This window comes from Sinohyriopsis cumingii, chromosome 10 (genome assembly GCF_028554795.1).
Source record: "Sinohyriopsis cumingii isolate HCF-2022 chromosome 10, ASM2855479v2, whole genome shotgun sequence".
Taxonomy (NCBI): domain Eukaryota; kingdom Metazoa; phylum Mollusca; class Bivalvia; order Unionida; family Unionidae; genus Sinohyriopsis; species Sinohyriopsis cumingii.
This window is the reverse complement of record NC_142970.1, coordinates 75007091-75019196: the sequence shown is the minus strand read 5'-3', so window position 1 is coordinate 75019196 and position 12106 is coordinate 75007091. Positions and strand designations below refer to the sequence as shown.

Here is a 12106-nt window from a genome sequence, read left to right as displayed (position 1 = left end):
ATGCTTAAACCAATTTGAATGCTTACTTTTAAAACCTTGTTAATTCAAATCCATGATAAAAAAGAGAGCTCCACGAAAAGACAAGATTTGAATTGTTTCCAACTCATGCACTAAAAACAGATTTGTATATATGGTAGTGGATTTTAGTTGTGCTTTAGACATAAATTGAAACAGTTGACAGATCTGTTGGATAGGTTCATAGGCTTTCTTCATGACCTTAATCCCTGTTTCAGGGCTGCAATTAAAATTTTCTCACAACACATATAAAAAGGCTGATTTATTGATTTATTGTTGAAATCAATACTGTTAGTTTACAGTCTTTTAGGGATACCAATTTTCAATGATTCCATGGTTGCTACAGACTGAATTTAAAGACTTGGTGAATTATTAACACTTTTTTATATGTTACCAGCTTTCATGCATTTTGTGTTTATTACAGCTTTGAATTTAAGACTGGACAGATTGATCTTTCTGTGGAAATGAATGTACCCATCCATTAATTTAAGTACTGGTGAATAGGTAAATGTTTGCTAAACCAGTATATTAGTAATGATGAAAGTAAAACAATTCACAGTATTGTTTGCCATATTTTGAAAGAAAAATGTCTGTATGTTAGTAATATTGAGTATCATTGGTCAATTATGTGTGGAATTATGGTAAGCATCGTTAAAAATGTGTTTGTATTGCTGCATTATAGTTCTGTGATAGCTGCAGTGTGTGATAGTTCTGTGCTACCTACAGTGCATTATAGTTCTGTGCTAGCTGCAATGCATTATAGTTCTGTGCTAGCTATAGTGCATTATAGTTCCATGCTAGCTTCAGTGCACAGCAGGTAATATTTGTTTTAAATAGCATGATACTGCATGTATTTCATCTTGCACTTCAGACTGTTTCTACTGTAGCCTAGAAACTGCTTCCTAATAGCTCAATGCAGATTGTGCTATATTAAATTTAACCCTGTGTATGTATGTATGTATGTGTGTGTGTATATATATATATATATATATATATATATATATATATATATATATATATATATACAATGGACACTTTTCCTGGACTACAACAAATTGCTCAAGAGTACATTTAATCCTCTTTATGTACACTCTTCCTGGACTATTGCAGATTATTCTAGATTAGATTTAACCCTGTTTTATGTACACTCTTTCAGGGCTATTGCAGAGTGTGCTTGATTAGATTTATTCCAGTATATGTACATTTTTATTAGATTATTGTAGATTGTGCTAGATTAGATTTAACACTTTATTATGTACACTCTTCCCAGTTTATTGTGTTTTCTAGCTATGCATAAAGCCAGTAGTCAAGTTAATGAAACTCGTCTGCAATACTTGTCTGTTGCTCTAAGATGATGTGCATGTACTATGTGATTTCTGGACTGCTCTATTTGTGATGGTTATTCCTTGAAGGTACACTAATGAAATAGAAAACCAGAAAGTATTTATTGCACAAAACTACATTTTACAGTAAATTTATGTGACAATTTTCATTTTAATTGTAGACTTTTTCTTTCTGATAGATTTTCTACCGAAATTTTTCTTTACAGTCAAAAAAATATATATGGAAAAATCCTCATTGCTTATTCATTTCTTTGGTAGTACTTGTGTGCTTCTTAGACACCTTTTTCTTTGTTTTAACACATTTGTGAATGTAAAGTTATTTCTGATTGGGCAGAATTTGTGGTAGTAAAATTTGTACTTGTCTAAATTTTGACATCATTGTGACATCAGGAATCATCATGTAACTTAATATGTTAGAGTGAGGATTTCATGACATTAGTAGTGGTTTTTCAGTTGTAAACATCCATTTTACCAGCTCTACTGATGTTGCACATAAAAGTCAATTTGAGAAAGTAAAGCTACATTTCATGTCCTTATTTTCTCAAATACTTGACAAGTATCCCTTTTAAATGTCACATATAGATTTTATTTCACAATTTCTTGTAAAAATAAAAAAGTGATTTTATAAATCTGAGAGCTTATATTGCCAATGCTTACTTGTTGAGACCTTTGGTTTAGGTATGATCTAAACCAGTTTAAAGATGGATTGTCGAACCTGTAACAGTTAAACTTTTGCAGCAGAATTTCATGATCAGCAAGACCAAAGGTTTTCTTGAAGTCAAGGAAAACAATCCCAGTCATATGTCCATTATCCATTTCCTTCAGCCTAAGATCAATTAAATTGGTAAGTTCCTTGTTTGGCATGAGTGGTACTTTCTAAATCATGATTGCGCATTATGAAATAGAGAGTATGTTTCAAAAAATGTATAGACCTGAATGGCTGCATGCTTTTCAAATAATTTTGACAATGGCTGCATGCTTTTCAAATAATTTTGACAATACAGTAGAATTGACATCGGTCTGCAATTCTTTTTCTCCTTTCTTAACCCTTTACCTCATGCAAGTGCCTTTGGACACTTCTACTCCATTCGCATGGAAGTGCCTTTTGACGTCTCTACTCCATTCGCATGGAAGAGCCCTTTGACATCTGCTGTAAACATCATCCATTTTAAGCTGGTTTTCATAGTGCCACCTTCGGGGAAAACCCCCTATTAAATACTACATTCAGTTCTGTGAATGACAATTACGTCAGATCACGTGGTCACTGGTTATGCTCTGGTCAGTATCTGCTATTTAAAGTAACTGGTTCGTAATCTCCACTCTCCAAATGGAGGCTGTGGATTTTGTTCAGTACTTTCTGGAGTTTGCATTATTAGAATCACCACTACAAAAGCTTCAATAACTTAGGTAAAGCTCTGATATTGATGTATGCAGCAATTAGTTTTTATAAATTATCAAATTTAGATGACTTACAGATGTAGATGCAGACAAAAAACTTGTAAATTTCGAGTATGAGAAATGGCAGCTATGGTTGGTCCTGCAGTCTCACTGACATGATGGTGAATGAGTTCTTTCAAGATTTGAAGCACATAAAATATTCTTCAGTAAAAAATAATTTCAATCAGACTTTAGTCTTAAATTTTTCCGCACATAATAGGTGTGTACCAAAAATGTAAAATGGTTAAAATTGCTGTTAAACTTAACATGCACTACATTGCTTAATAGTTAACATGCAGGCCTATTCGTATGGAGTCAAATAAGTAACAGGTGTTCTATTTATAGCATTCTGCACTGAGTAACTTTGCTCTGTGAGGTAAATGGTTAAAGATAGGTGTAAACTTTGCACATTTCAGTGTTTCTGGAAAATTACCATTCATTATACTTAAGTTTATGATATGCATTAATGACTTATTACTGGTGCAGCAATTTTAAGAATTCATGAACCAGAACTATCCAGTCCAGAGGATTTATTAATATTCACCTTAATTAGCATATCAAAAACATCAGCTTCACTAACATTAGCTATTGAAAAATAATTATCATCAGGAACTTTATCTCTTATAATTGATAGAAGAGCATCAAGTTCAGTTGGGGTGTTTGTCTGGTACTGGAGATGCTTATGAAGATATTGTTGAACATTTCCACAATGTCTTGTATAGATGATGCTATTTCTTATTTTGCTTAATTCTTGGGGGAAAACAACTTTTCTTGGGTGGATTCAGCTCATTTAGATGCTTCCACAATGTCTTGGTACTCTTACTTTCATTAATAGCCTGTTTATAGTAGTTCTCTTTTGCCTTACATGTCAGATGCTTAGTTTTATTTCTCCACTTTCTATTGCTTTTCATGTCTTTTTTCTTGTGGAAATTATCGCTTAGGTGCCTAGCCTCATTGATCTCAGGGGTAATCCACTTGGGTGTAGTTTGGTGTTTAACCCTTTTTGTTTTAATTGGGGCATGCTTGTCTAAGGCTGCATTGAACATCTGATACCATTTGTTTAAGGCAGTGTTGACATCAGCTGTATTTCAGATTGATTGGAAGGGTTTGCAAACTAAATCATTTAAGAACATTTCCTCATCAAACTGTTTAAAGTCCCTGTATTTATTTCAATGTGTTGACCATTTTTAGATGTTTTCAGAACATGTTTAGTTATACAGACTGGGTAGTGGTCACTCAGTGCATACACTGGCACATTAATTTCACTTGTATTTTCAGTTTTGATCAATGATAGTAGCACTTTTATCTGTTACTCTAGTTGGGGTGTTAATTAATTTAGTAAAGTTGTAAGTTTCAAAGTTACCTATCCATGTTAATGGTGGAGTCTTCATGTAGTCAATGTTAAAATCACCTAAGATGATAGTTTCTAAATCTTCCTTTAGTAATGCTTTTAGAATTTGCACCTCAAATCTATCAATCCAGTCAGCAAAGGAAATAGGTGGCCTGTAAACTGAACATAAGAGTATTGGCTTTTACCAGACATATGAATGTAAAAATGAAGGAAAAGAAGCAAGAATTATGATGAACAATGGGGTAGGATGAGAAAATCAAAAAGAATTGAATATTTTTTCATTCTGATTGTTTTCACATGTAGATATTTTAACTTGAATGAAACCAGGAAGTAAATACGTCTGTTCAGAGTAAAATAGAAGAAAATCAAAGGTTCTTTTCAAGAGGGCATGCCATGATTTTATTTAACTAAGTAATAAACCAGTTTTCCTCATAGCAGGTTACCATCAGCTACACATAATAAATTTCACAAATTGCTGACAAGCCACTTGTCTACCCTATAGTAATGACAAACCCTGGGGCAGTACAAACATATCTTCATGTTGTTATCGCCTATATCTTGTATTTATCTTATCATTTTTTTGCACTTTATGTACCCAAAACTTCAAAGGAACATAATTTATTAATTGATCTTAAGCAACTCTCTGGTGACAGACTAAGTACCCTTTTTATATATTTCACAAAGAGATATTGAAATGTGTTAGTGGGATAATTATTGATAATGCCAGAGTGGCAATACCACTTTTATTGCCACAGTGGTGATATTACTATTGGAACTAATGTATTTTCCAGTTTAGGCAGCATATTTACACTTATGTGTTTTATTCAAACTTGCTTATCCATATCTGGATCTATTTCATTTTCCTTCTGTTCCTTCTTTCTCTCTCTCTCATTCTCCTTCAAAATGAATAAAAACTTAAAATATGCAAAGACTGGCATATACCTTTATGTAATCAGTGAAGAAATGATATCAAAAATGGATAAAATGAACTCCAGATAACACAATGTAGGCTTCAGGTATTAAGTTTTTGAAGATTTTCCCCCCAACTGAATTGTGCAAATTTGTGAGTGACCAGTTTCAGTTATATATTCATTGTCAACCATATGGCAGTACCTGTTACATTCTCTCTCTCTCTCTCTCTCTCTCCTCCCCCCCCCCCCCAAGAAATGGTACATGCTTTATAGTGAAAACTCTTGATTAAGTATTAGTAATGAAAATTGTTTAAGTAGTGATTTTAATTGTCATTGCTATCATAAATTTTGTTTTAAAATGATTGAGAAATGGGTGTTAGATGAGCATTGATTGCAAATCTAAGTTAAGTGACATTCAAAAGGTGGGTACCTTGTCTGTTAGTGATGTAGACAGCAAGCTTACCAAAACTACATAATTCACCTTTGAATGCAGAGATAAACAAAATAGAGATCCAAAACCATTATTGTTAAACTCAGAATCATTAAAATCTTTGGTTTAATGATCTTATACTCTGAAGTCTGACATTCAGCTGCTTTGTGATGTTATTCCAGTACTCCATATCTCTCAGTTTTCACTCCATCAGTCTACACAAAAAATGTTTGAATGAAAATAAAACTTAGTTCATTTTCATGTGAAAATATTAATTAATTTAACAAAATACACAGTCTGAAGCATGCATTTAAAAGCTAAAAAGATTGTCCAAAAGTAATTGTCAAATTTTGGAACTTTTATCATTGTAGTAATGCAGCTGTTTATTGCACTGTCAAAGAATGGAGAAAAGAAAGTCCATGCATATCAGTGGTTTTGCCCTTGAAAAGTATATACTGAAAAGGAGATCTTAATTTTTTTAAAGGATTCCCCAGGTTGCCAGATAGTCTAAGGTGCTTGCTTTCACAGATCATTAACATCTTACCTGTCTGTCTGGGTTCAAATATTGGCTCAGCCTTGCATGGGTATGTGAGAAAGCTTGCCAGTTGCTTCCCTTGGGTCAGTAGTTCTTCATAGTCTTACTGGGTTATTCCTCCATTGGATATACTGGTCACGATATATAGCCTATCATGTGCAGAAAAATGGTTTTAATTCTACACAGCTAGTCAACCATCTTTTTTGTTGTTGAGAACCAGTATATATTATGAATATATCAACTATAAAGTCAAAGCATTTTGTGTTGTTAACACCTTACTTCGTCACTGCTGACAATAGTGTTTCCACTTGTGAAAGCTTTTATTTCATCTATGCAAAAGATATATATTCCCTGTCTTGCTTAAAAATACATGCTGTCTTGGGTAAAGTGTGGATCCATATAATTTGTTAAAATTTTATTTTGTTTCTTTCATGAAATAAAAGTTGTTATACAACAAAGGTTAATGACTTTCTGGAATGTGATTGCTCTTTATTAATTGCCAAGACCTTGCATGGTCTCACTGAATTTACCATCACTAGAAGGACCTAGCTCATGCATAGAGAGAATGTGAAATGTGTTCACTCTCTCTTACCCACTGGGGCATTAGTTTTTGTGATTTCAAATTTGCTTCAGAATCTTGAAGTTGAGGACCCAATAAAAATATCAAGCAAAATAGATGGGACCCCTCCCCCAATACATAGGGTCTATTCTTGGATGTGTGATTATAGAATTAGCACTTATTTATATTAAAAAATCACAGTGAACTGTAATGTACCATTATATTTTCAAGTCCTACCCTATCCACCCCATAACCCACATTTTAATTTCTATAGTACATCCTGAGGCATATCAGCAAATATAAGTATCCCAAACATATTCTTTTCTTCAAACACTAAAAATACTCATTTCTACAAACACCCATAAAGACTTTCTGCAAACACCCAGATATATTCTTTTCAACAAGCATCCAAATAGATTCATTTCTTCAAACACCCCAAAATAGTCTTTTCTAAAAACACCCAAACATAATTTTCTATAAACACCGAAAGTATCCTTTTCTTCAAACATCTAAAGAAAATCATTCCTAAAAACACCCAGACCTATCCTTTCTCAAGAAACACAAGATTCTTTTATCAGACACTTAAAGTATCCTTTTCTGTCAATACTCAAAATATCTTTTTCTACAAACACCCCCAAAATAATCTTTTCTACAAACACCCAAACATATCCATTTCTACAAACGCCCCCAAAATAACTTTTTCTAGTAATGTAAAATTGGGACTGACATTTAATACCTCGTTTGAGAAAAGATTTATAAACATTGTGCTCTTTTTATCTTGATAATTTTGGATGATAATTATATACCAGGAAAATGTTTTTGATTCAGCAAATTTTACAAGCTTTAACTTGAAAGAAGCTGTATTTCATGCAGTATTATATGTTGAGTCATGAAATGTTGATTGAAGTCATTATTGTTCAGTAGCAAGGCATAATATAGAGGCTAGAATGTATTGTTTATCTCTCACACAATTAAGGGCATCCCATTACATTGTGTTGTTGTAATGTGTTAACCTGAAAGATGTTCCTAATTTTCATTAACTATTTATGATTTCCAGGATGATACACATCATCATCAAACAACTTTAGGGTATAGACCAATGAATATTAGCTTGCAGTGTACATGCCAGTTTACCAGAATCATTGTAAATAATTCAGAATGATTATATTTCTCCTTGATAACGAGGTTGAACAATTAATGAACAAGATTTATTATAGGTGTTGCAGGGAGTATAATGCACTTTGTATTACTGACACATATATTTGAATCACAGAAAGTGTGACTTAATTTATTTTGGTAGAAGTTGCTTTTCAAGGTTGAAGTATCGTTATAAATGCACATTTTCAGTTGTTATATTTTTTAATGTCTGAAATATAATTTTTTACATGAATGTTCATTTCATGATGGAATTTACATAAGAAGTTTAATAATAGTTTCACTGCTATGGTGCAGGATTCTAGTGTCAAATGCAATTCATATAAGATAGTGTAAGATATTAGTGTCAAATGGAATTTGCATCATAGATTTAATACACTAGTGTCAAATGGAATTACATCATTGGTTTAAGACATTAGTGTCAACTGGAATTCATATCATAGGTTTAAGACACTAGTGTCAAATGGAATTACATCATATGGTGTTAAGATAATAGTGTCAAATGGAATTCATATCATAGGTTTAAGACACTAGTGTCAAATGGAATTCACATTATATGGTGTAAGATACTAGTGTCAACTGAAGTTCACATCATAAGGTGTAAGACACTAGTGTTAAATGGAATTCACATCATATGGTGTAAGATACTAGTGTCAACTGAAGTTCACATCATAAGGTGTTAAGATAATAGTGTCAAATAGAATTCACATCATATGGTGTAACATACTAGTGTCAAATGAAATTCACATATGGTGTAAGATACTAGTGTTAAATGGAATTCACATCATACGGTGTAAGATACTAGTGTCAAATAGAATTCACATCATATGGTGTAAGATACTAGTGTCAAATAGAATTCACATCATATGGTGTAAGATACTAGTGTCAAATGGAATTCACATTATATGGTGTAAGATACTAGTGTCAAATAGAATTCACATTATACGGTGTAAGATACTAGTGTCAAATGGAATTCACATCATATGGTGTAAGATACTAGTGTCAACTGAAGTTCACATCATAAGGTGTTAAGATAATAGTGTCAAATGGAATTCACATTATACGGTGTAAGATACTAGTGTCAAAGGAAATTCACATATGGTGTAAGACACTAGTGTTAAATGGAATTCACAATATACGGTGTAAGATACAAGTATCAAATAGAATTCACATCATATGATGTAAGATACTAGTGTCAAATAGAATTCACATCATATGGTGTAAGATACTGGTGTCAAATGGAATTCACATTATATGGTGTAAGATACTAGTGTCAAATGGAATTCACATCATATGGTGTAAGATACTAGTGTCAAATAGAATTCACATCATATGGTGTAAGATACTAGTGTCAAATGGAATTCACATTATATTATAGAACTTTCTTGATAGTTTATGGTCATAGAATTATTTGAATTTATTTTTCGCACATGCCTATTTTGTCTGAAATTTATGACATTCCTTGGATAATTATGATTTGCATTACATGGCTTGCAGTATATAGAAATCATTCTGTGCATTTCATGAATGTCAGATAAAACCACAATTATACAAAGTCCAAATTTTGTAAGATGTTAATATTCAGTATCCAAATTGTGGTGCTTTTCTAAAATGGAATTATTGAGCATGGTGATTATTTGGCTTTATTTTTTGGGGTTGTATTTTACTGAAATATTTACATTTGGATTTTTACTTGCAGGACATCATGTATATTATATGTAGATGACCTAAATAGATCATCTAGACCAATGCATTAAGTTTTAAATTTGTTTCACATCTTTTAACCTTTTAAACTTCAGAGTTTTTAGATAAAAATCCCTTGCTAAAAAAATGCACTTGAAATTGACTAATACAATTTGATTGGCTTATTTGTGTTCACATAAAGATGACCTGATTAGATTTTCAGCTCTTTATGTAAATTTGTCACAGTTTTGTTTACACATTTATCATTTTTTTCAAAGATGATACTTCTTTGGGGAGAGAAACCGCATTTGCACAGTTTTGCAGACTCTACTTGAAGAAGACAAATGCAGTTGGCCATACTTGCACACTATGCATATATATGTGTGTGTGTGTGTGTGACAGATGAAATTTGGCATACATGTTTCTATGCATATATAGATAACAGATACAATTTATATACATGTTTCTATGCATATATAGATGACAGATACAATTTGGCATACATGTTACTATGCATATATATAGATGACAGATAAAATTTAGCATACATGTTTCTATGCATATTTAGATGACATACAATTTAGCATACATGTTTCTATGCATATATAGATGACAGATAAAATGTAGCACACATGTTACTATGCATATTTAGATGACAGATACATTTTAGCATACATGTTTCTATGCATTTATAGATGACAGATACAATTTAGCATACATGTTTGTATGCATATTTAGATGACAGATAAAATTTAGCATACATGTTTGTATGCATATTTAGATGACAGATAAATTTATATACATGTTTCTATGCATATATAGATGACTGTGTCTAATGTTCATGAAACTCTTCTCACTCAAACTCAGAGTTACCATGTCATAAGTCTTATATTAAATTGGTACAACATAAATGTTGCATATTTGACAGATTGCACCACTACTTTGAAATATTTTTGAAACTTTTTTATTTAGGTTAATTAATGTATTGTAAGCTATCAGATTTTAGTTTGAGTGTGTACTTAAGTTATGGAGTTTTGTAAGTTCATGAAAATGTGCAGATGTTGATTATATATTCATGCCATTATACAAAAAATTCAAATTTTCCAGCATTTTTGTTCTTTTTTTGGACTTCAGACTCTTTGGTTTGCAGTGATGGGTATACATGCTTTATAAGCACATGTGCAAGTTTCATTAACAGACTTCTTCCAATTGGCCTACAAGCTTAATCTATAATTGACTGATTGAAACTTGATCCATTTGTATGAATATCTTATATATTTCAGCAGGAAAGGAATTAGCTGTTGCCAGGATTGGGGACAGATTGAAAGAGGCACACAGAAGGAGAGGTAAATTTATTGTATCTCACCTAGCAATGGACACGCAAACTCTCTGTATGGCTGTGAATAATTGATCATTGTCAATAATTTATCTTTATATGGGAAACTTTTGTTATAGCTAGTCTCTCCATGAACAACTTTTGTTACTACTTTATAAGCATCTTGCCATGTTGACTGATATGGTCAAGATCTCTGTTGAGTTTTTTGATATATGATGGAATGAACTTGTTACAGGCAAGAAACTATTTTCTTTTCAAATAGTAGATTTTGGTAAAACATTATGAACTAGTTACACTTTTTGTTTCAAAATTCCTACATCTGTGCATACTATAGAGTTGATCTTTCATTTGACTAAGTCTATGTTTATTGCCAGAAGTATATTTAAAAAGTGTGCAATCAAATTTATTAAAATAAAAAATCATACTTTTAGTAATTTTTTCAAAATTATTATCTAGAAGAAAGTGGAATATAAAATAACTATCCAAAATGTATGAGATAATGTTAAAAAGAAATTTTCTTATTTATGCAAACTTTCACTTGTGTATTTAATTTTATTTCAGTAGTTGATTTTGAAGAGGAAGGTGAAGAGGATATTGGTTTAAAAGGTAATAACTTTGACTCAGGTTTAAAGTTTTGATGCTATCTACATTGTAATTTGGCTATGGATGGTTGCTCTTTGACACAGAATTACAAAAGTGTATCACAACACAGATCATTTAAACAGTAAATAGTGTAATTCTATAGGACAAAAGCATGCTGCTAATGAGAAACTTTGTTTCTGGATAGCTTTTGATGTTCTTGGCATGATATCAGAATTTTCTAAGAATAGAACTTAATGCCAATACTAGATTACAAAATTCAAATGTTTTGACATTTTTGGATTTTTAAAAAATTGATACAGTGTTTTATTGTTTTAAAAATTAACATTTTTGTCATTATCGATATCTGTAGATATGTCACCATTCATGTAGGTAGCTAAGTAGTTTCATCATAGGGCTTACGGATCAGCCCATTTGGGCTGTGATGATGTATCCCTTGGCAAGGCACTTTATTCCAGTAGCTTTGGGACTGAAATAACATTCTTGTTGCCATCTTGTTACCCTCCATCCATTCATTCATTTATCATGTGTAGCTTGTTAGCAAGACTGCATAAGGTGGCCGAGTATTCTAAAGCACTCTCCGTTACGGATCACTGCCATCTCACCTCTGTCTGCGTGGGTTTGAGTCTTGAATTCGGTGAATGTGGGTATGTGAGAAAGCTTGCCAGTAGCTTCTCGAGGGTCGGTGGTTCTTGTCAGGGATTTCCCGGGTTCTTCCTCCACCATTAATACTGGCTGCCATGTATAGCCT

The 12106-nt window shown here is 32.2% G+C and overlaps 1 protein-coding gene across 1 annotated transcript in view; it reads left to right on the top strand.

The window, feature by feature from the left end:
- LOC149790401 (uncharacterized) overlaps window positions 1–12106 on the top strand; it is a 263333-nt gene that overhangs the window by 97861 nt on the left and 153366 nt on the right. The window contains exons 14-15 of the mRNA XM_089972455.1: window positions 10703–10765; window positions 11317–11361. Of these exons, the coding sequence (XP_089828581.1) occupies window positions 10703–10765; window positions 11317–11361 (108 nt within the window). The remainder of the gene's footprint in view (window positions 1–10702; window positions 10766–11316; window positions 11362–12106) is intronic.